At 35.9% G+C, this 25,890-nt stretch overlaps 2 protein-coding genes across 5 annotated transcripts; one reads left to right on the top strand and one right to left on the bottom strand.

The window, feature by feature from the left end:
- Positions 1-355: 355 nt before the first annotated feature.
- On the bottom strand, positions 356-15,578 carry LOC110739141 (eukaryotic peptide chain release factor GTP-binding subunit ERF3A-like). 4 transcript variants are annotated; one of them, XR_002514735.1, is made up of 21 exons: positions 15,430-15,578; positions 15,171-15,224; positions 14,308-14,349; positions 14,141-14,212; positions 12,291-12,338; positions 11,845-11,985; positions 10,221-10,332; positions 9,745-9,790; positions 9,520-9,591; positions 8,340-8,402; positions 8,078-8,232; positions 7,258-7,322; positions 6,806-6,956; positions 5,937-6,042; positions 5,718-5,853; positions 4,223-4,287; positions 3,938-4,102; positions 3,421-3,493; positions 3,259-3,335; positions 2,535-2,618; positions 356-720 (listed from the first exon to the last, which is right to left on the bottom strand). XR_002514735.1 is itself a non-coding variant. In XM_021919603.1 (20 exons), exons 2-19 carry the CDS (start codon positions 15,172-15,174, stop codon positions 3,277-3,279), a joined length of 1,578 nt encoding a protein of 525 aa, XP_021775295.1. In that variant the 5' UTR covers positions 15,175-15,224; positions 15,430-15,578; the 3' UTR covers positions 356-720; positions 3,259-3,276. The 4 variants fall into 4 exon arrangements, 1 of the variants encoding a protein (XP_021775295.1); XR_002514734.1 differs by having other exon boundaries at positions 14,141-14,215; XR_002514736.1 differs by lacking the exon at positions 14,141-14,212.
- Positions 15,579-18,113: 2,535 nt separating this feature from the next.
- On the top strand, positions 18,114-24,580 carry LOC110739142 (eukaryotic translation initiation factor 2D-like). Its single transcript, XM_021919604.1, is given in 10 exon segments — positions 18,114-18,401; positions 19,220-19,331; positions 20,057-20,247; positions 20,360-20,454; positions 20,528-20,929; positions 21,230-21,338; positions 22,751-23,173; positions 23,175-23,397; positions 23,581-23,707; positions 24,209-24,580. Coding segments are annotated over 9 exon segments (1,812 nt in total). The 5' UTR covers positions 18,114-18,266; the 3' UTR covers positions 23,703-23,707; positions 24,209-24,580.
- Positions 24,581-25,890: the final 1,310 nt, after the last annotated feature.

Raw genomic sequence — 25,890 nt, forward strand, 5'->3', positions numbered from 1 at the left:
ATACGGTTATACCATTGGTACCACCTTAACGAAATAAAATCGTTTGATGAAACATACTCCGTACTTTTTTTTCTTCCTAATCTTTAATTTCACCATTAGTATTTTTTAGAGAAGTTGCAAAAAACATCATCTGATTTTTATTGAACTTCGCTACTTTTACTAAATGTTATCACACGAATAGTTGGCAGAGAATTGGTAGAGAATTATCTAGGAAAATAAGAAGAATTAGTAGAGCTGGAAATTTACTCTTACAGATTGATCTTGGAGAATGTTTTTACAGGGTTGCACTTGATAAATTGGTAATGGGTAGAGAAACTATTCCAATAGAAGTTACTGCATAATACTCTGGCCACCAAACCAAACTAACCAACTGCATAATATCATCAGGATAAATAGACAAACAGGAAGCATAAATATATTACCAAAAATATAACTGGTAGGCTAGTCCAGTACCAGCGAAATCATTTTATACATCCAAAAGGCAGGTTTGTGCAGTAGCACTTGACCATAACAGCAAAATAGTAGTACATTAGCACAACCCTAACAAATTATCTGATAAAAATCAACTAGTGTTCAATCCAGTATGCAACTGCATCATATGCTTGGTGTAGACCCTCATTTGCACCATTCGGAACATTCACTCAAAATACAGTGATGCGCACCCAATGAAGTGCAGATTTCCCGTCAAACAAAAATATACTACCCTCGAGGCTGCTAAATCTGAAACCAAAGCAGTTAAAATTAATTCTCATTTTTCAAATGAAACCAGCAAATGCACTCACAGGGAGGAAGAATAAAAAATACACCCAAAAATATTTCTCAAAGACAATAATGAGCAAACAAGAATAAAATATCCAAATAAAAATATAAATACTTCGTATGTCATATGGTCACACGGGAGAATATATAAACAATTAAAAATCCCTAGTATAATTTTCATACAGGTCAATTTTTCAGGCATATTCGTCAAAGTGGAAAAGGTAAATTGTGACAGAAAGATCCCTAAAATTGAAGACTAAGCTTACATGCCTACAACACCAATGGTTCCAAAAGTTGGCCAGTGAAATGATAGGAAAGGAGATCGAGATTAGAAGAGATGATGCGCGGCTGCTCGGTGTGCTCACCCAAATAGGTATTGACACGTAGCACCAACGCATACAGAACAAACGACAAATGATTCCTTTAAAGAAGAAAAGCTAATTTGGCAGATGTAATAATCAAATTAAACCTTCTTGTAAATAAGAAAAAGAAATTAGGGGAGAAGATAAGACTTTACACATAACTTATCATCAATTTTAATTATTTGTCTATTTAAGGGTTCTGTTCAATCTAACTTCAATTCAGTTGTCCCAAAAAAAAGACATATTGTTAATATTTTAATACAGATTATGACTAGAATTCATTGTGATTCATAAAATTTCAAAAGTAACACAATAAGAAAACATTTTTCTTACCACCAAGAAAAACAGATTATGTTTCTAGTATTAAGGTCTACAGCCAGGCGAAAGGCCCAAAGCCAGAAGGATACACCAATTAAGACCAATCCCATCCCAACTTTGCCATGTCAACATTAACTTATCAGTTTATCTAGCCCCAAAAACATAAATCAAATCCTATAGACCAAGACCGAACAGAACTGCAGCAAAGCGTTTGACAAAAAAGCTCCAGGGAGGTGTGTGTGCACAGGCAATGGGGGTTCATAGCAAGAGCAGATAATTAGGAGCAAATTAAAGATATTGGTGAGCAGCAGCTAGGGCGAGGCAGCCCCGAGGTTAAGTCCCAAACGTTTCACTTTCAGGGTGGTTTTATTTCATTTCCATATGCCAAAATAGAACTTCAGAAGCTGAAACACATAACCATGCTAAAAAGTCATGGAATGGAAGGAGTACTAAACAACTCCACATTGACTCATGCCTTCGAGGAAAATCTGAAACACAACCATGCTAAAAAGTCCCAAACGTTTCACTTTCAGCTAGGGCGAGGCAGCCCCGAGGTTAAGTCCCAAACGTTTCACTTTCAGGGTGGTTTTATTTCATTTCCATATGCCAAACTTCAGAAGCTGAAACACATAACCATGCTAAGTCATGGAATGGAAGGAGTACTAAATAACTTCACATTGACTCTTGCCTTCAAGGAAAATCTCACACTCATTACTCCCCTCTCCCTGATTTTCATTATAGTGACAGGTGGCACACCTACTGTTTGCAACTCTGAAGACAGCTTTCTGGTCTGGTGGATTAGGATTTCAAATTATGCTAGCTTTAAAAATGGTACTCGTATTAAAAAAAAAAAACCACTGAAAGTTAAAGTCACACTCCCCCTCATGGCCTCATTCGATAAAGAAAACACTCCACTATTTTCCCGCACATCTACCTTTTTATTCAGATAGAAATTGTTAACCACTCACAAAATCCACCTAAAACTAAATGCCTTGATAAATAGACAAACTCAACTGGGAGTCTGGGACAAAGGGAGTAATAACTTAACATCATACTTAATGAGTAAAACTAAAATTGAAAAATGCATAAACATACATGCTTCAGTGATTATTGCTTTGAACATCTAGCCATCTTTGTCCTTGCGTGACACAGTGCCTCACAGAGGACAGAGGGCCCCACCTGGACAAATGTCAAGTAACCAACAAAACAAGTCAAAACCAGATCAATGACACTTGCAAATTATGTTTGCATTAACAGATAAACTATATTATACCAATTACTGTTGACAATTTGCCAATTTACTATTTACATAGAGCAGAGTGTAGGAGAGAATAAGAGGCAAGTTTGAAATTTCAATGAGAAGAAAAGAGCCTGAGAAGTGTAAGACTATGCGACCGGAAGAGAATTTGAACCTTTAATATTACTATTTTTTCACACTGAGAAAAACGAATAGAATCTCACTTGGAATATACTCCATAGAAAACTAAAGACTGTTCCAATATAATGGCAACAGATAGGTTGAAATTTAAGCTTGGAAGCTTAAGCTAAGGTTATTTAAAAAAAAAAAAAAAAAAGATTGGCGAAATGAATTGACACATCGACACCTCAAAAGGTCAATGCAAAATCCAGCCGCCTAGTGTCTTTCGTTTACAAAGCTACAGGCAGCTAAATATTTCAATAATGAGAAGTCCAAGCAGCCTACAATTAGCTAATTGATATCATCAAGCAAAATAGGTTATCCATTATTAGACTAACAGTTATAAAGTATACAGCTTTGAAGTGCTCCAACATGTTTAGTGCATCCACAGATTCACTTTACCTGTGGCAGCAAAATTGGTCAGGCACTGCTGCCGATAGAAGGAAGATTGATGATTTTCCCCACAGCGACCGTTTTCCCTGAGAGTAGATGAAAAAAAAAATTAAATATGCAAAACAAGCAGTACTATCAAAAGATCATCAACAATACAGAAAAAATCATCACCTTCAGTTCGAAGGGTAAACCTTCCAAGCTGTGGGAAATCAGAAAACTTCTCCACACATATTGAATTGTTTAGCTACAAACAAAATAAATTTGACAAGTTAGCATCAATTCCACAGGTCAATACAGTTGGCTGAACAGGTGAAACACTTTGTAAGTTTGTATCCCTAAGTGACAGCCAAAACAAGAAGAAGAAATTTTTATGGGGCACAGGACAGTAGCTGACATTTTACTTAAATTGAAACAAATATTTAACATAATATCCATACTTCGAAACTGTTATGACTCAATGGCTGTTAATGCAGGCAAGGGGGAAGTGTATATCTGGCAGTTAACTAATGTCGCATAAATAACATATGTATAAACAAATACATCACTGTGTATCAAGAAGAAACCAGACACTGAATAACAACGATGCAAGTAATATACACTAATAATAATAACAGCCGGAGTGAGGTAAACACCCATATGAGCACACACAGCGGGGAGGGGAAAAATATATCTCCAAGAAAAGGCAAACCTGAATACGACAGTCAACAACAGCATTATTCTTCACAAAAAGAACTTTCTTCTTCATTGGTTTCCCAGTTTTTAAATCAATCTGCCGCAGCAGCTCTACAATCTCGCATTCTTCAACAACTGAATGAACATGCAAGACTGCCTTGTAGCCAGCGGTAAAAATTGCCTACAAAAGCAACAACAATTAGTCCCCCAAAAAAAACCATGCATTCATAAAATAAAATAAATAAATAAATAAAAAAAACAAGAAAAAAAGAAAGAAAGAAGATGATAACTTCTCACGTACATTATCAAGCAACTCAAGGATCCTTAACTGAGCAACAAACTCATTTACAGCTGGAATTGGCTTCGCTGCACAGAGGTACAACAAAAAAGAAAGAGCAAATCATCATCAACCACTTTAACAGAGAAATAAATCTCTAAGTATAAGAAATCATCCTAAAAACAAATTAAAACAGCATGCCTCCTCATTAACAGATATGCATCATAACCTTTTCAACTTCATTTTTCCCTCACTAAAGTGCACTTTGGGAAACTGTTCCATTTTATGACAAAATCTCTTGAACCATGGCCCATATAAACTCCAACTAAGAGCGAATTCACTCATACATCCTCTAAAGCCACAACCCAACACCAAAACCGCCTCCCATAATAAGCACTCTCCCAATTGCAAGTACATTTATCCTTTAATACACCTAAGCCCATCATACAGTACAATTAGTTGATACCGCTGGAAAACAAAAGATCCACATCCCAAATCACTATATGGGTACGCAATTACAATGGGTTACTCTCACACAAGTTATGGTTGTCAGAAACCATCCCAATTTCCCAATGTCAAGCTATGTAACACTTGTCACAAATCAAATTGCTATAAAAAAGATTAAAATATTCAAAAACTGAAAGAAAAAAAAAAAAAAAAAAAACACAACACAACTAGGGGTTTTAGAAGGAGAAAAATTGTAAAGTGTGGATGAGTCATCTTATGACACACCAAATGATACCAGTGGGTTAGTTTCTAAACATAGAAAATAATCATATTCTTCATAGATTGTAACAACCATAAACAAAATTTACAGGCACTTAAGGAAATTCAAAACTATCCTCTGTCATCCATAGTCACATACTTCAAGAGCAGACATGGCAACTAATAATTAGAACTATTTTCCAGCGAAACACAGCCTTTATAAGGGCCTGTCATATGCCGGGTTTCTTGGGAAATCTATTAACCTATACTAAAAGCAAATCCTTCCATGACACTTGTCATTACCTTGTGAAAAATTTTCCCACCTTTTTCGCTTTTTTTGTAAATTATTTATACCTTATGATATTTTCTTTCCAATTTAACAATCATATTCCATATATACCCAAATAAAATCTTTCTGAATACCTTTTATATACTTTATAGTTTGTAATATTATTGTCAAAAATATTTAACAACCGTGCATTGCACGGGATTTTAACCTAGTTAAAAACTGAATGTCTATACATTCCACCCAAAACATTTAATAGTCATCTATTATATATTAATGTTCGTGTTACAAATATAAGAAACTTCTGATCATTTAATTTGTTTTCACGGGAGCTGGGAAACTTCATATAGATTGTGCAGGGGATAAAAGAAGTTACATAAGAAAGCATATCTAATGATTCAGCATCAGCAAAGTATGGAAGTAAATCAAATTTCTTTAAAAAAAACATCCAATTCAAAACAAAATTAAATGAAAGTTGTCAGGAAAGAAGAGTATATTCACAGAGCCCAAGAGCCATGATTAACTTACAAATGCTTGACAAGACAAAGCCTGATAATATATCTTCTTCTTCAATTCCAGACAGTCTAACCCGCAGATTTTCACCAGGGTCTGCACGTTTGACCTTATCATCATCAATATATATGGCAACAACTTTCACATTAACCTGCAGACCAAATCTCAATTAATCAAACGATATCATCAGCCTTTTGTTAAGTACTTAATATGATACAATTGTCAAAATTAAACCTTGTTGGGCATGACGATTAAGGAATCACCCTCCCGTATAGAGCCAGATTCTACTTTTCCCATGACAACAGTTCCCAGGTCCTTGAATTTATCAATGATTGGCATCCTGCAGTTAATATTGTCTATTAGAAACTCAGATTATTTACTACTGCAAATACATACATGAATCATAATACATTAAAGGAAGAAAATAGCCCAAGGCAGTAGCAATTCCGAGCATAATATCATTTTAAAAATATGCTCAAAAGAAGAGTACAAGTTCCAGGTTAAAAAAAATTAAATAAAAAAGAAAAAAAAAAAGCTTCCATAATCAGTCATGATGTGGAGCTTGTCATGGTAGACAGCATTGCAAGCAAAATTTGAACAGCATAGCCCTAACTGAATAACTACAAGAAGCTAGCCAAGAAATTGTCTGTAGTTGTTGCCACTACTATAGGCATTCTGATGAGAAGTACAGAGCTTCACTCGCACTAAAATGAATTCAAGTTCCTGTGAGAATGCTACTGAGAAGTTGGGATAGGGGAGCACTCATCAAACAAAATGCAGTCACCAATCCATATCTTCTCAAATTTAATATATCAAGCATAGAAGAACACTTTGAACCAACTATAACAAATGCAACCCAGTCATCAAGATCAACAAATTTGAAGTTGTTCCCCAACCACTTACGATGATCCATGTTAGGCATATGACTAACATCACAGGCCAGTCCAGCTTAACAACCTCAGGACTAGAAGTTCCTCCAGATCACAGGCAAGACTGGTTAAAAATTCGCATAAATGCCCATAATTTCCGCAACTTTGAAAATGCATATATCATAGAGAAGAACAGTATCCTTAAAAGAGAAGTTCAATAGAAACATGATGTACCTAAAGGGGCCTTTGGGGTCTCGTGTAGGGACTTCAACATTATCTAGCACTTCAAAAAGACATGGACCATCCCACCATGGACATACACTTTTGTCTACTCTTGTTTTAAGGTTTGATCCAACCAAACCTGATATTGGGAGAAATTGGACATCTGCAAATGTTGACCAATAATCAAATGGTAAGAAATTATAGAAATATTATTATCTGCAGAATCCAGCATATAGATGCATCAACCTCATGAAAGTTTTCTATTTACTTCCAAGGAACTGTACAGAAGTAGATTAAAATACAAGTCAGAGAAGCACACAACAAGGCGAATTGGAATGAAAAAGTAACAGAACAAATCCAAGATCAGCTACAGACGTAAAACATTAATAGAAACAAAATTCACATGCAAACAGCTACAATGACTACAAGTGCCAAACAAAAATCCATATATAAAAGTTAACTACCTTTCTTGACATTGTAGCCTGAAGATTTCAAGAAAGGAATCATCTTTGACTCTATTTCATCGTACCTGAGGACAATAAGGCCCATGTGAACAAATAGAAAGAAAATGTAAGGCAGACAAAAAAGTGATAAAGGTTGAAACTTCAAGGCCTCCTATGGTCATGGCTCATTGAGAGACTTCAAAATAAATTTACCAACCCTACCCATCAAATAAAATAGCCCCCACAAAAACACAAATGAAATTGAATGATCAACAAAATGTCTAATATTAAATAGGCATTTCTAGTGCATAAATCAAATATATGGTGGAAGCTTTAAGGTCTAATCAACACAGGGGACGAAGGCAAAAAAAATATTGCCCGGTGGAATAACAAGAAGAAAAATGGCATAGCGTAAAATTCTAAATCAGTGCATGCAAAAAACAATACAATCGATGCATCTTCAGTATTAAAACTGTTCTTTTAAGAACCAGGAGTGCCACATCACCCACCTATTTACAGGAGTTCTAAATCAGATAAAAATTGAAGTGCCAGGTAAGGGTTGAATAACATGGTTATAATCACTCTTCTACAGTTTTGTTGTATCAGTACAGATACATCTCGTCAGGTTCTGAGAGACTGAGACTAGATCACATGAAGAATAAACAGAAAGTCAATACTAATTCTGCTGTTCAGGAAGCCCTAACCCACCTTGCCCCACATAAAAAGAAGGGGGAAAAAGATAAAGCTATGATTATTATTTTAAGCAAGTATTATGGGGTATCATTAAGAGATTAAAAATTTTGAGATCTCGGATCAAATTGACAAAAGAAAATTACAAAACCTTTCTTTTGACCAATTGACTGTAGGTTCATCCATCTTGTTGACCACAACTATAAGCTTGGATACACCCAAAGTCTTTGCAAGCAAGACGTGTTCTCTAGTCTGTCCTCCTTTCTCATATCCAGTTTCAAACTCCCCTTTCCGAGCAGATATCACCTACATTTATGGACATCCATATATATATAGCAAAGTTTAGAGATAATGCATTCCAAGCCAATGCACCTAGACTGAGGGACAAAAAAAATAAAGCCCTTAACACTTACCAAAACCCCGATGTCAGCTTGTGAAGCCCCACTGATCATATTTGGTACATAGCTTTTATGACCCTGCAAAACGAAAAGGCACAATGCTACTTGCTCAGAAAATAGAAGAGCACAAACATAAAATACAGCAGACAGGATTTAATAACAATTTAATAAAACACACTGATCCACAAGAAACCAGTATCATTATAAATAAATATCCTTCACCTATATATATAATACAGCTTCGCAATGGAGGCTATAAGATTTCAAATGCTAAGATACCAAAATTTCTGCAACATTACTACTAAGTAAAAATTAGAAGCCAAGAAATATAAGAGCATCTACAGTTCCTATATCCAAACAGTTGTGCTTCAAAGTTACAAATATTAGAAGTATTTTTTTGTACAAAGCCAACACTGTGAATTCTAAGTATGGTTATAGTTGCTAGTCTTGCTACAAAGGATAATGTTAAAAGCAAAGGTAACTAGAGGTCATTTAAAAGATAATGATGGAATGAATTAGATTCCCCAGTTTCTTTGTACAAAGCCAACACTGTGAATTCTAAGTATGGTTATAGTTGCTAGTCTTGCAACTGAGGAAAATGTTAAAAGCAAAGGTGACTAGAAGTCATTTAACAGATAATGATGGAATGAATTAGATATCTCGGATGGTGTAGGATCCCCTTCAGTTAGAACACCTAAGTACAAAAAGCCAAAATGCCACCGGCATATCCCCATCATGCGCATTTGACCATACATAAAGGATCCGGACCGTGCAACCCTACTTAACCAACATAATGGAGAGGTGAGGTTCAGGATTTAGATGCTTGAAGTGGATTTACAAATAGCCTATCAACTTTGTAATTTTCAGTTATAGAAAGTACATTGCAATCCCAACATTGTTTTACCAACTTTTTTTTTCTTTTTGCAGTAAAATGCAGAGAAGCAAATCAACAAGACTCGAAAAATGGAACCCGACCAAAAAAAAAAACACCTCACTTGCAGAAATGCAACCTGGCTAAAAACGCAATCAAACATAAAAGAGAAGCTTGTCTTGGGTAAGAAAATTCAAACATGTACTCACTGCTTTGTTTTTAATAGTGAGGCTAATTCCAAAGCAAAGGAACTTCATTACCAAGCAACTTTTAAACCCAAAGACAGAAATAAAGGACAAAATCAGTTTATGAAAACATAATTACCGGTGCATCCAAAATGGTAAACCTGGTTCTCTCAGTCTCGAAATGTGCTCTACCAACTTCAACTGTAATACCCTGCCATCAGCATTTAAGCAATTAATGAGCTATCTTCCCCTATATATAAACAGCTTTAGCAATGAAATCATTGCAAGTTTCAAGTCTAAAAATTAAGCACAGAATGAATTCAACAAGCAAGGATTGCAATCCAGAGGCGCAAAACGAAAATACCTTTGAACGTTCTTCTTCATTAGTATCCATAATGTATGCCATGTACCTAGCACAGAGATACAAATTTAGCCAAGAATTAGTCTGAAACCATGACACCTCCAATCCTATATAACTCCAAGATAATTTTGATGATGTTACATAGTCTTAGCATGCACTATTATCCTATTGTTCCAAATGGTACGTACCAAGGAAGAACTTTAGTCTTAAGAGTAACAGTACAAACTACAAAAGACTTATAAAAGAAAAGGGCACACATAACCATGCAATAAAATTCATAAAATTTCACAGTGAGGCAGAGTCTAGATTCTGGAAATCACCAACAGCCCTTTTTCCACTAGCAACCAAGAAACTACCAACTATATATCATCTTATTCACATGATTACTCGAGCATTCATTTTGAATGAAGCAAAAAATAAATAAATAAATCCAATGATATAAAATGATGAAGACACAGCTACAGAAAAGCATGTCTCACCAGCTGTCTCTTGCTTTATCCTTGGCTTCTTTCTCGTACTTTTGGATTGTACGGTCATCAACCTGCCCGCTAAGAAAAAGAATTTGGCCACCAATCGTTGACTTACCAGCATCTGACATCCAAATGTGAAGATTTTTTCAAGAAAACCATAATGTTTCACAATCGCAAACTTTTTGGGATACCCCAAGCCATTAAAGAAAAACAATAAGAGGTCCAAAAAGCAGTTTAATAGCTTTATAAAATGACAAGCAACCTGTTTAACATAATCGGGGGGGAAAAAAACATATGAGTTGATAATATTCTGGCCCACCCTCAACAGCCAACTCCAGGGAAGAGACAGTGTCATGCAACAGTAGCAGAAGAAAGATGCAGAAAATACTTCAAGTGCATTTTTTCAAGACCAGGTAGATTCAGTCAACTGTTTATGGAGATGATACTTCTTAATCTAGCCTTTAAATTTTAGTTTAATGTACAATTTACCTACTACGCAAATTTATTCCCTGGTACACACAAAAATAATGCAGAGATAAGGACAACAATGGAGAAACAAAAAGGACTACCACAAGATCAAATGATGAAATTTGAGTCAGAGTCATACAGAGCCCAACTAAATGACAAGTATTATAATTGTCATTCCATCTAAAATTTTTTTACAACAAGAATAGCTCCCAGAGAAGGAGATTAAAATTAGGGAAGGGGGTAGCACTAACACTAAAAGGTCGCCTGGATTGCCCATGCCACCCCTAGAGAAGCTTTTTCCCCTTAACAATCACTACTAAACTCTCTTTAGTCTCTATCATCCGACCTCCATCATCTCTCACATGAATCTCTCTTCATTTACCTCCATCTATATCCCCTCGATCATTATCCCCTCCTCTGCATTCTAGATCTTCTTCAAACTTCAACTATCTCTTTCCTATATCCTCTCTCCTCCACCTTTCTTTCCGTTCTGTTCCTTCTCCCTTATTGTCCGAATGTTATCTCCAGTACTCACATATTACCTCTCTCTTCCCCTTAAGCCTCCAGTAAATTTACTCCCTTAACTTGATCAGGGGAACCAAGGCATGACCTAGAGTTGAAAAAAAACACAAATACCCCTCCAGATAAATTCACAGATTGCTTATCAAAGACTGGTAGGAAGAACCTATTTCCCCACCGAACCTGGATATCTTGTCAGCATAATATGGCATAAAATAAGGAGGTATGACTAAGGTAAACAGATTTGAAATCCACAACAGTACAACACCACAAGTGGAAAATAAGTGATCTCATAAATGAACAAGAATCACGGCCATCTGAGGTCATCCAGCTCCACAACAAAAGTGCACAGCTTTCAATCTTTCATCCAATGTGTCAAGACAAAATAAGGTGAGAGGGATCCTAAGCTTTTATGCGCCTCAGTGAGCCTATTTAAATTTTTAAGAAAATAAATAAATAAATAAATAAAAACAGGTATGCGGCTTAGTTTGCCTCTCCGATGCCTCTTTGAAACCACCTCACCTAGGCCAATAAAATTACTTGACCTCTACTGACTTGGGCTTCAGCACCTAAACGTACCTTTTTATACACTTCCTACGAGCATGTACATGGCAAAGAGATGGAGAAACATCAAAAGTTAACTCACCAACGTGACCAATAGATACGACATTAAGGTGACGCTTCTTGTTCCTAGCCTCCTCAACATCCTTCACTTCCTTTACTTCGTGGATAGGAGCTTCCACCTTTTCCTTTACTTCATGGACAGGAGCTTCCACCTTTTCCTTCTCTGAAAAATTCCATTATGAAAAATACCCTAGTCAGATCATTATCTCAAAAATCAATTTATCTCCAAAAATGTAACCAACTACATAAGTGCCTAAATAACCAGGATCCTCATATAATCACGTGCACACACACAACAAAACAGAGACCAGCGGTCTGCCTTCAGAAATTTTTTAGATAGATAGAGCACGCACAATACATCTTATAAAAGCCACACGTAATTACAACAAAATGAACTCCATAGTCATAAAACATAGAAGAAAATGCCAGAGTATAACCAACATCTACATCTCAAATCCTGAATAATACCTTTTGGCTCTACTTCCATCTGTTCAGCATTTGTGGACTCTACAATATCTGGGGGAAACAAAACGAAAAAGTCAATTACATTGAACTAATGCCTTCAAGCAGAAAAATCAGCAGCTGTAAAAATTATAAATTTGAATTGAGATTATTTTCATGTATATCATCCAAATTGACAATCATCTTCATATTTGTAAAAGGGACATGTTAGAGAAACCTAATTACTTTGGGATGAAGTGTTATTACTCCATTGCTAAAGGATATAAACCTTTTCTGTAAGTTTTTGGAGTGTGCCTCTGTTCTTTAAACAGGCAAACATATTAAGCAGCAAGCCACATGGTCTAAACCAGCAACTGACCTATAATAGCATATGACCACATAGTTTTGTGCCTAAATGCCCCCTGGAACACGCATAATGTACCAGAAAAACATAATCTAAAAAATGCAGGGTAGACTAACTCACCTAATTTCAACAACAACAAAAAGAACAAGAGAGTAAATGATAAATAAGAAGTGCACATAAATTAAACTACAAGAAAATAAGGTTCATCATCCTGGCAAAAAGCCTGGAAAGAGAAGAAAATGTGATAGATAGCCAGACTAAGATTAAAAAATAACCCCTCCGCTTCATAATAATCGCAACAGCAGGGAGAGCGCAAAGTTTTAGAAAAATTATAGGGTGTGACTAAAATGGCAATTTTATAATATAAAGTATAGTTAGCGGGGTATTTATTTAATTGTTTGTAGGAGAGAGAGAAAAAAAAAAGTAGTGTAAGTGGAATTAATATGAGAGAGAAATAATAAAATAACAATGGACCCTTATCAAATATGGAAGTGTTGCACTTATTATGAAACGGATGAAAAAGGAAAGTGTTGCGATTAATATGAAGCGGAGGGAGTAGTATTTTAAATTACTTTTTTACAAAAGTTCACTAGGTAATACACAAAAGGACTGCTATAAAGGTTAAGAAGGAACCCGCCAAAAAACAAGGAAAGATGAAATGATACAGAAGATGTTAACATAAATGAATAAGGAAGAAATAGGGTTCACTATCCAGGCATAAATAGTCTGGGAAGACAAGTATATGGGGAAAAAAAACACCACACACACACACACAAGGGATTAACAAAAAGACTGCAGCATATCAAGCTGCCATTGGCCTATTTTTGAATCTGACTTGTAATAGACAACAAAAATCAGTTTTTAACCTCAATGAAGGTCTTATACTTAGACAGAGGACTAGATATCTTATAGAGTCGTAATTCTTTTCTTTAATTCATTGACTTTTTTTCAACCAAAACAATAAATTAATTATTTCAAATAATCATCTGTTGGTGTGAGTGTGTGGCTCTAAGCTTTGCTCTCTCTATCCACCCAAACATGCACACATAATCCCTCGACATTTCATCTATGTCATCTCTCTAAATGATTAGTTTTCCAAAGGTACGAACTTCATAATGTGAGAGGTGTTACATAACATACGTGCAAACTGGTAGCAACATTACGAACATAACTAAAACATGGTCTAATACTTCTAGTAAACAAATTATTTGTCAAGGCCATGGTATTTCTGACAAAGAATACAAAAATCTTTTGTTTATAGGGTATAGTACTTAGATCTTCAGACAGGATTGTTGTACAGAATACTGAGTAGCATGAGATATAGTAATTGTGTCAGTGCACAATTAAAACTAAAGATAGTGGGCATAACATGAAAATGAAATTCATAAAGTGTTATACAGACAATAGTTGGTAATAGTCTTGGTACTAGTCACTTTTTGCAGCTACTCAGTATACAGATTATAGTGCCGTGGATAGAACAAAGAATTGGGACAACTGTACTAGAAAAGTCTACCTTCCTCCATCTCAACTGCACCATCAGCTTCTTTTGGCTTAATATCCTCCACATCTATTGCACCACTATCTTCTACTTCACATAAAAGTATAAAACATGATAAAGTTCATTGAATTTACAAACAAAACACTAAAGAAAAAATACAGATGTCCAGCACAGTAAATTACCAGATGAATCAAGCTGCAGAGAGCGTATATCTTCCGAAAGATCTGCCATAAACAAAAATTTTGGATAAGGAAGTTAAGTCATAGCAATTTACAATCCATACAGACTACGAGTCTACGACTAGCAGACAGATCAACAAACTCGTGACGACAAAATAAGACAATATTTCTAGCATACTGAATCAACAAGTATACTGAATGCAAACAAAGTAATTTTATATTTCTAGCAATGAACAAAGCCACTCCTTCCCATGCCCATCCCAAGCACCCAATGGAAAAAGGAAAGCAGACAATGACTGAATATATTATGTAATAGAATGGGGTCAAAGATTTATAAATCCAAACCATAATAACCCTCTTAACCTCATGAACCATATTGAAGTGTCACACCAGTAAATTGGCCCAATGCCCATGATGAGTCTCGTACGACGTACGCAACAGCGCAACATGGCATTCAAAAAGTATAAATAAGGAAACAAACAAAATAAAAAGACGGTCTTTTAAACAGTCTGTTCAATGATACAGGTTTACTCAGTATTAACAAAATGCCAATTGCAATGATGAAAATCACCCTGAAATTAACTAGCCTGGAATATTTATAGCTATCCGAAAAACATTCGAACAACAGGAATCACCAATAATCCAAACTTCAAACCTATATATACATGATAACGCCAGTCTAACAAGGAAATTTAAAAAAAAATATGCAAAATTTAACGCATACATCAAACAAAAATTATAGGAATTAGGTGATACAAGAATTACATTTTTCACACCAAAATTATGATGCAAAAAATAACCTTTAAGAATTAAAAATCTAAAAAAAATATATAAATAACGCAATTAAAGATCAAATTTAGGCATACCCATAATTAGTGTTTGGATCAACGAACTAGCTTCTTAGAATACGATGATAACACCTGAGCAACAAGAAATTCTCCGATAAGAACCAAAAATTTCACAGCTTTAAGAAAAATTAAGGATTTTAAGCAGTAAAGTACAGTAAATCGAAGATTGGAAGAAGTTTAGTGATGGCGAAGAGCAAAAGGCGTCAAAATCGAGGAATCTGATGCGCAAAATTGGTAAGAAAGAGAAGATGATGAGAGAGAAAAACCCTAATTTTACCTGATGCTACTCTCTCAGAGTTGATTGTAATCTCCGGTAGTGGCGGCGAAATCGGGTGCTCGTGAAAGAAGTGCGAAAAAGAGGTTATGTGTTATGCTTATGGACTTTGGGGTTATGTGACTTTGTCGTCTCCAACAAATATTCTTATGTGTGACACCGCTAAGTTAGCAAACGGGTCGAGTCGTGTAGGTTTCACAAGTTAATTAGATTTTTAACGATGCGGCTTGTTTGTAGATGTCCTTATATGAGACATTTTGCATAATTACCAACCAAGTCGAGTTGATGTAGGATCTTGGACCTAGGTTTCTGAAGCTAGGGTTCAGCCCTAAGTATAACTGAGTAAGTTCAACAAAAAAAAAAGAATATCTTGTGATGGCAAAAAGGTAGATCTTGGTAGAAAAAGCTGACATAATTAATTGCGGTTAAGGAACTGTTGCAACCAAATGGCCATTATATCATGGAAGATCAAGTTGACAACTTTACCTCTATATTAACTAAACGAAGATCATTTATATGTTTGAAAATCACGTGAGTAGAAATGTAGATAAACTAAGGAGAGGAAAAAAAATAAAAAATAAAAAACAATATCACTTCCACTCGATGTCACTTTTTATGGCACAAAAGTTATTAGGGAAGCAATCTTCTCTAATTCTGTATTTGTTATGATGAGTGAAGACCCTTAGATGATGCTATCTCAAAAGATATAGTTTCAAAAGCATGAATATCTAGTCAAGGTAATAGATATACATTTATCATAGAACAATTCGCCATTCATAAAATAGAAACACTGTTAACTTATATGGACGAAGAGGTTCATTACAAATATTAAAGAAGATAGTGTTGGGGAAAAAGATTACCGAGTCACTAAAATCGCAACGAACTTTGACAAATTAACAGTTCGAGGCGTGAACAAAATCATTTTCCCAAAATAATATTTCGACCCTTATTAAACACACCAAGTATCACGAAATTATTAGGAGATACAACGAAGACAACCACAATAGTGTGTAGTATATTTGTGGTCTAATGTAAAACAAAATTTGAGAATTTATGATGACGGTAATTAAAACTTGCAAAAGGTTTCAAGAGAAAAATGCTAAACTGATTTTTCTTGAAGTTATTTTCAACATATGTTCTCTGAACATATTTATATTAGAGCAAATAAAGCAGCCAAACATTATGAAGAAACTGACAAACAACCGTTAGAGACTTCCAGCCTTCACACGCGCCTGCCGAGCCGACGACCGCCCGATCGGGCCATTCCGAACGACGCAACCAAGGACTCTCTCGCGCCCGGCGGGCGGTGGTGGCCCTGCCGGGCGGTGAGGCCATGAAATCCAAAATGAAGACTCGCGCCCTATAGGGCGATAAAACAGAGAACCGGGCAGCAGGGCTTCCAATTTTTTCTTCTCTCTCGCGCTCGGTAGGGCGGCGGAGCAACGTCCTACAACCACCCTCTCGCCCAGTCGGGCGAGCACCACCCTGACCGAGCAGCAGATCGGGCAACAGATGGGCGACTTTCTTGGCTTCTCCAACCCGAAATGTGTTTTTCTCATCACCGAGATTTTTTTTCCTTTCTATCAAGGTTATTTGCTCTAATAGTAATAATCTTAATTAATTAATTCACATAACCTAAACCTAAGTAAATTAATCAATTAACATGAATTTATCCCACTATACTCTAAATTATTCAACATATAGAAGTAAGTTGAAACATTTATTACTTAGTTAGTAGTAGGATAAGGACATACTATTTGTGATAGACTGATAGATAGGAAAAAAAAAGGGTGGTGTTGCAAAGAACAAAGGACTAACTAATTAATCTAAGTGAATTGTTGATATGTCTACTTATATAGAGTTTTTACCCTTAGTCCTAGCTATTACTAGTTCCAATTGTGCTCTTTAACTAATTTGTAATATGTGTTGAATAGTGTTTGCTAAATGTTTGCTTTATTTTATAGAATTTAGTGTATTTAATTCCCATTCTTATTAGACTGCTATAAGAAAGCTCATGCTTTGGAGAACACTTGGATGCGAATTGGAGCATTGAGTTCATGTCTTGGGCTTAGGTGGGATTTTGCAGCCAGAGCCTAGACAAACACACAAATACCTAATTAGGTTCGGACGTTCAGTTAATTACTAAAATTAAATACGACAATGTTTCCTTGTAGATTCGATTCTACTTTCCTGCCTACCTGATTAGTGGGAATATCTTTGATTAGGTAATATGCATTTAACCTACCACTTATTATGGAGGGTGTTGCTCTTAGAGGTGGCCTTTGGGTCATTCAGATTGGTTTAATTCCAGTCCTGTTATTTTTTGTAAGACTTGTTTAAGTTAATCTTGGTTTAGCTCCAGTTGGGCCATTTTCAGTTCCATTGTCAATATGCTTATTTTAATGAAATAGAAACATTCATTATTGGCTCATGTCATATCGTGTCAGATGGTTTTAGATATAATTTCGAGTCAGGTAGGTAATCGGATATGAGTCAATTTTGTGAGGTCTAATTGCGCTACTATTGTAAACAATATAAGGAAAATTACTTTCATCTCACTAAGATACTATGCAAGATGTGCGAATGAAAGATGAAAGAATGTTTTTTTTATCAATGACATGTACCAATACCACATACGATAATGCAGGGTAAATGCTATTCCGTATAGAGTATGTTCAAATTATTACGGAACAGAAAGAGTAATATTACCCAACACTACCCATCTCACGAACTCGTATAAATTGGGCAAAACTCCAATTTCTAGAAAAATCGGGCACCATTGAAAAGCTTTGAACCCAAACTACCGTCATCGCCGGAAAACTTCGTTAAGTGTTTGAAAAATGTTCAAGAAGGCCGTCGAAGCGAAGTCATTGCAAAGATTATCAGGCGCTGATAAGAAAAAGTTGCGAAGAAGCGTCAAAGAAAAGTTCTCCCGAGCTTCTGATGCTGATGTTGATGTCCTTCTTCCTCCTAAGGTAGCTTAACTCCCTTTTTCCATTTTACCCAATTGTTATGTTATGAATTCATTCTTAATTGGTTGAGTTTTTAAGTTTTGATTGATTTATATCTTGTATTTTTAATATTGCCTTTTCAATTGTATGAATGACATTTGTTGTTTTGTATATTAATTTTTATGTTTTGTGTAAGTTATAGATGATTTTGTGATTGTTTTTGTCGTTGAATTTGTGTATAAATTGATTCATAGGGCTGGTTTTAGGATGAAATCATGTAAAAAATTGGTACTGAATTCTTATTGAGCTGAGGTTTGCACAAAAATATGCATTCGATGTTGTATTGGGTTAAAAAGTTTTCACGGTATTCGTACACACGGGTGTTAAATTTCAACCTTTCACATTTTTTTGTTCCTGGGTGCTTCTATATATGAGCATACCGGGAGGCGAATTATATGTTGGATAGATTTTATAAAAAGTTTGATACTATAATGTTTGAAGGGCTGACTAAAATTTGTGCAAGAGGATTGGATAACATAACCTTTTTGTTTTGAACCTTTTATGAAAATGGGCTTGAGTTGCCCATGAAGGAGGACAGTCAAACTGCCAACTAGCTTCAATAATGTTCAGTTCTACAAGGAGCTTCTTTTATCTAATGTGGGACGACTCACGTGTATGTTGAGTTCTGGGTTCTCAATCAAAACTGTAGTGTTATATGAGCGTGTTTTGATTTGTAGATCGGTTGTTGGTTTTGGTGTTTAGTTGTTGAGAGGGGATGGCAATAAGGAAGTCTCTTACTTCTGCATCTGCTGTTGTACTTATGGGCTATGTAAAATGTTTAGGGGGAGATCACTTTGGCAAAGTTTCAAAATCGAGTCCTTGTCTATGGTGTAGAAGGTGGATTTCCTATGTTTTTTGATGCTGATGGAAGAGGTTCGGAGTTATATCCAACAGGTGAAATATCTTCTTCTATTGTTTGCCATCAATACATCTAATTTAGTAATTTGTGTTTCATTATATGCTTACTGGTACAGCTTCCTTCTTCTTTGTCAACTTTTGCTTCTATTTACTTTGTATATTACACTTAAAGATATAAACATAAAGGCAAAGTTAGTACTTCAAATAGTTCTAATAATGTTTGGGTATTGGGGCATCTTTACTATATGAGATTCCTAATGTTAGTTTTTTCTGTCCCTTGGTTGCTTCCTTGTTTCCACTGTAATAAATAGTATTATTATATTGTGGAAGTGGTGGGTTGCCTTTAAGATCCTAGATGGAATATGGGCCTTTAGTTATAAGATTCAGGGAGTAGTTTCTGCTCTTTCTTGGCTTCAAGCCTTCACCTGACTTTGATACTTTGAAGTTGCATTCAGTTGTGCTAACTACGAATGGAGATAGAATGTAAAGTTAAGCCACTGTGCTGATAGAATAATTAATTTTACACTTCTTCTGTTAACCATGAGCTTGGTTGGTTTCCTCTGAACTTTAGTTGGGTACTAAGATTTTTCTTGCTTTGATAGCTCAGTACAGTTTACACATAGTTTTTTCTTCATCTAAATATTGAATGGGGAAAACGACTCTTCTCCTCTCTTCCTTTTCACTGGAGGAATCATAATGTCCTTGTATACATCTTAAATGAGCATATTTGCTAACCTAATCTTCACACTCAATCGTAACAGTTTATGCTCTCTGGAAGGTCCCTGACCTCCTTCCTGCTTTCATGCTAAAGGGGGGAGAGGTCTCTCGATTTATAATTGGAGGGGCGGATTTGATGTTCCCTGGTATTTGTATACCACCAGAAGGCTTTCCATCATTTGTTGCTGGTGAGCCATGGTCAGTAAAGGTTCCCGGCAATCCTGCTCCTATTGCGGTAGGCATTTGGAAAATAGATTTTTTTTTCCTTTATTTTTTGTGACAATTTTTAGGCGCCAATTAAAATCCCCTACGAATTTCAGTTTACTTAAATTATCTTATAATTTCAGGTTGGCGCAACTACTATGAGTAGTGCTGAAGCGCTGAAAGCTGGCCTACGTGGAAAGGCTTTAAGAATAACACACTATTATCATGATTATCTATGGTAAGTGTAATAGTTGCTTAATTCTTCAATCCAAGCTTATTGATCTCTAATTGCTGGACTCCTTGTTTTTCAGGGAATCAGTTGAAGGTCGTTTTGTGCCAAATGCTGGTTTTTTTGAAGATGCAGTCTTCCCTGATCCTTCTTTCATGGCTTCTCATCTATGTGAAGGCGATGGTTCTGTTGATAATAAGAGTGACAATGAAGAAGCAATGGATCCGGATGTTGTGAATAATGTTTGCTCTGAACATGATCCTGCTTCATCCTCTCACTTGGATAATAATAATGATGATATTTCTGAACAAGTTGCTGAAGAGTTGGGTGGCTTGACGACGGTGGAGAATGATGCAGTGCAAAGTGAGAACCAGCAATCCCTGTCGACAAAAGATGTGGATGTGCTGTTGGACAGGTGTCTACTGCAAGCTTTGCATACGACAGTGAAGGATAAGGATCTTCCAATGCCAGGAAGTACTCTATGGTAAGACAAATATTGTTATGGTGACATCTATGTTCAAATTACCAAAATTGAATGACCTTATGTGGAATATACAGGGTGGGGGGATCTTTAGTTTATCTTTTGGTGTCTTGTTAGTCTTTCATTCTCATTGTTTGGAAGATTGTCTGGTTATTGATTATAGTCCTATAACTGGACTTGTGGCATATTGCGAACTAGTGATTTTTGCTTCTTTTCCCCCATTGACTTTTTCTTTCCTGAAAGGACAGGTCTCATATTATACTATATCAGTTTTGTAACAGATTCTCTTTAATTATGACCCAGGGCAAATCATGTTTTACCATGTAGACCATCTGGCATTACTCTTGATATCAAAAAGTCGTCTTTCAAGAAGTTGTCAAAATGGTTGCAATCTAAAGCGTCTGCTGGAGTGGTTCTCTCTCTCTCTCTCTCTCTCTCTCTCTCTCTCTCTCTCTCTCTCTCTCTCTGTGTGTGTGTGTGTGTGTGTGTGTGTGGCTAACTCAAGTACAAGGGATTTGAATATCGCCTTCTGCTATGGCTTTGTCTTGAGTTCCCATTCTCTTGAAATATACAACTGTGCTATGGCTTTGTTTTGAGTTTCCATTCTCTTGAAATATACAGCTGTTGGACATTATTGAGATATCCTTGTAGTTACAACAAAAAGAATGTTAGAAGAGGTGAAATAAAAGCGATTGTTTTAAATTCTTTCACGATCCTTTATATAAGGCTCCTAGACCCCATATTTAGTTGGCAAGGTGAAGCCATTGCACTGCCAAAGCACACTTAGGTCACCTTGTTAGCCAGACCTAGATTCTCTTATGACTTGGTCTTGAACTCTTGATCACAACTCCACTACTCATTAGGGGATCCTTCTTATTGCCATTTCCTCTTTATACCAGGAGCAAGAGAATTCTGTTCCTTGTATGAGAAGGTTTTAAGATGTTTCCATAAAGGATCTCATTTGAGTGACCATTACAAAAGTCATGTAACTAATAATCAGCTGCAAGTATTACCGTATTAGTAACGAAATTTAGGGGCATTTTTGGCAACTGTATTAGTTTTGAGTCACTGATAAAAGTTGAATTGATCTGTGGGTTGGTAGGGAACTCCTAAATTCTGCTAGAGTCTTTTTTAGATGAACCTGGCAAATAGGCTGGTAACTAGTTAGGTCTGTTTTGTCTTGGTAATTTAGGTTCATGTCATGCCAATTTTTTAATTGTGTTTTTTTCCCTGCCTTTTGTGTTCTGGGGTTGAAAGTCATGTTCTAGAATCAAGAATTAGATTTTCCACTTTTTTGAGTCAGGTCACTTTTTCCAAGGTCTGTTTCAAGGCTTTTCACTAATTAAATGTACCATATAATTGCAAATAACATTTTGGCATTGCTGTTAAGAACTTTCATCGATCTCTTTACTTCTTCACGCCCCAATTAGTCAGCTGATAAATGATCAGAGACTGGATCAGATTTTCCCTTGACACCAAATGATCTTTCTACAAGTTTTCAGCTCTTTACAGTGGTGAGTAAGAATACTGTTTGTGCAATTTCTTCCTATGCTCACACATCCAAACAGAAGCTTTACGCCTTTACCTTGCCAAACTGTTCAGGGAAATTTAGGGAAGAACCAATATTGGTCATACCAAGCTCCTATCATCTGATTTTCTCCCCGCTTGGTTGATTTTTATGTTGTTGGGTGACTCTTGTTATATTCATTTTCTTGAATCTACTTTGGCATGTAGCTCCTCATGATCTACTTGTGTATGCTTATTGTTTTTTTTATATTTAGTACAGCCTTGTGAGTTGATTATTTATTTTCATATGGTGTACAGATTACAGTAAAAGAGGATAAACATAAAAAGGAAGTGGTACTTTTTTCTGTCAATCGGAACCATGCAGATTACAAATCCTTCAAACCTGAAAAAAGGCAACCTGATAAGGTTGAGGAAAGCAGTGAACAGGCTGCTGCTGACTCTCAATCACAGAAATTATTGGAGATAGAGGAGGTCTATAAGCCAAGCATTCATGTCAATGCTATATTTACTGCTGTTGGAGCTGATACTGGAGCAATTTTTACTGCATCAGAGGCTGCTAATGTTGCGTTTGCATATGTCGAGAAGGAGAATCTCGTAAAGCCTACAAACAAAGCAATGGTGATATTAGATGCTACACTGTGTGATGCTTTGTTCAAGGGAGCTATTAAAAAAGGAACAGCGTACCCAACTGAAATTCATAAGAAGGATTTAGTGACAACACTTTTTGAGTCGAATGCAAGCCCATCACAAAGTGACCAGAGGAGGTGACTCTGTGATCAGGAAAGGTGCTGTTAAACCAATACACATCTTGACAGAGAGACGACAAGGGAACAAGAAAATGACTAAGCTATCTGGTTTTGAAATTTTTCTGATGGATGCTGAATCATTGGCATCAGAGCTGCAGAAAAAGTTTGCATGCAGTACCACAGTGGCTGAATTACCTGGTACCTTGTCTTTGAATATAATTGTGTTTTTCCGTCAATAAACTGCATTACTGGACACTTTCTTGATATTTTGTATGAGTTAAGATGTGTGGGTGGGGTGGTGTATTACTCTTTTCTGGAGAAAATTGGGCTCTTTTCATCTAGCTGTTAATACTCTTTGCGTCTGATTTATGAATAATCCAGGTAAGAAAGGACATGAAGTTCTGGTTCAGGGTGGTGTTATTGATCATCTTGCAAAGCATTTAATGGATCAATATGGTGTCCCGAAGAGATACATTGAAGTTCTTGATAAAACCAGGAGGTGATTGAGGTCAGTTCCTAATTTGTGCAGAATTGCTTATATAGTTCATAGTTCATGATAGGGAGAGGAACTTGCCAGACAATGTTTTGACTTTGAAGACCTCTTTGGAATGTTCATAGACCAAACTTTCCATATAAAACCAATCCGTTATAGAGTTACTAAATTGAAAATTTGACTGCTCAAAAATTTCTATTTATCCCTTTATATTTGGTTGGATCTATTGTGTAGTTATATCTGATTTTATTTTTCAGACAGACTTTAGAATAATTACTTTCAATGGCATGTGTAAAACCAACATTCTACCTTTGTTTCAGAGAGTGGTGGCTATCTATGGGTTGCAATTTCTTTAACATCATGCATTTCCATGACTCCAGACCACCAGGAAGCTGGAGTTTGGGGAGTTAGTTAGAGATGGTTATATACTTAGCGTATCGCTGTTATATGTTGCTCTGTACCTTTCTGTCTTTCTGAGGAGTTTATACATTATTTTGATGATGTGTTGCATTTCAGGTTGGAGAGGCCATGGCCTGAAGAAGCCTATTTTCTTCAATAAGGAAGCAGTGTGATTTCTTTTACGTGGGATAGCTGTGTATTCCAAAATGTATATCATCATTGGATAAAAACTCAAAAAAATTTGTTAGGGATTTGACAAAGTTGAGGTTGTTGGCATCTTGTGTATATTGATGAGATATTTCACTGAAAAAGTTTCTTATCTTGTGATCTTGAGGAAAATTTTAGCAAAAAATTGTAAGCTGGCACTTTTAAGAAACTCCACCTAGCTCTAAACTGAAGTAGTGAAGTAGTTGCAGTTCATCTGCCATGCCTATTATGCCTGGAAGTACTATGCTCTTGTTTCGAGTTGAATGAACATTGCTTTTGCAATTTTGCCTATGTTAAAAAAGAAGAAAAAAAGCTTGAACCGTTTAAAACTTCATCAGTACTCAATTTTAGTAGTTGGCAAATTTGTTTCCTCATATTTTTAGGAAAAAAATTTAAAAATAAAAAATTTATATTAGAGGTCATGATATTTGACGAGTGCTGTAATGCAAGAATGAGTACAAGAATTATAATGGTAAAAATACAGTAGGAATTAGGCAGTATAGATCAAATTGTTTAAAATGCAAATGTATTTAGCCAAAAAAATTCAACAGTATGACATTCTCTTATAGTGTTAAACAAAAGCTCCAATATGCCGAATTCAGTGTCAAACAACTGACCCACGAACTATGAAGTCTGCTCACTTTCCTGAAAGCTTTGCCAGGCAAAATTAGCAAGTAAGCTTATTCGATGTTTTATGTGGAAAACAAATCTAAATTTGAAAGTGAAAAGCAGTTGAAAATTACAGCACAAGCAGGGAATGGAGGTATAGCCAAAATTGAACGAGCCACTATGACAAGGATGGAACCGGGAATCTCTGCATACTTACATTCTAAATTGCTAAGAAAACTTCCAGCTTGTTGATGAGAGGCTAAGATGGAAGTGGTGCACGATTTTGCTTCAGTAGAGATGGAAGAGCCAGCATGTATGCAGGAGACCCTGGGGGGTGTGGGGTGGAGGACAAATTTTGTTTTAAAGATGTTTAATGATAACATTTTATTCTATTTTAATATTTTATTTTATTTTATTTTATTTTTTTTGCAATTGAACATTTTATAGAACGGTAACATACGTGTCAACCAAGCCCCTGACTAGATTCACCTATTCATACTTACAAGTTACAACTACATTGTTGCCACAACAGACCAAGGTACGTCCCAACAGCCCAAATTAGCAAGCCTTTATAGTTAAGAATACAAAAGAGGTATGCTGCAATAGTTTTACTGATGGACAATAATCAAGTACACTGCAAACGCACAGCAATATTATGTTTCTGACTTCATCTTTTACATCAAAAATATTATCACAATATTTGTATCATGTAACAAGAGACTGAAAATCCCAAGACCAATCTGCAAAAAACAGCTCTGGGATTCTGAAATCAAACTTTTAAAAAAATTACAATATTTACTACGATGACTAATAAGGGCATCATTGGCCAACTGGTTATCTGAAATCATACATCATGTAATCTGATTGTGTGCAGTATTTAAGTTCAACATTTCATGATTTTAAACAAAAGCATGAAAGTTTCCTGCAATGTTTAACTGGCAAGTTTACCAACGAGGCTGAATCCATAACTCGATAGTATCTGA

Source organism: Chenopodium quinoa, unplaced genomic scaffold, assembly GCF_001683475.1.
Source record: "Chenopodium quinoa cultivar QQ74 unplaced genomic scaffold, ASM168347v1, whole genome shotgun sequence".
Lineage (NCBI taxonomy): Eukaryota > Viridiplantae > Streptophyta > Magnoliopsida > Caryophyllales > Amaranthaceae > Chenopodium > Chenopodium quinoa.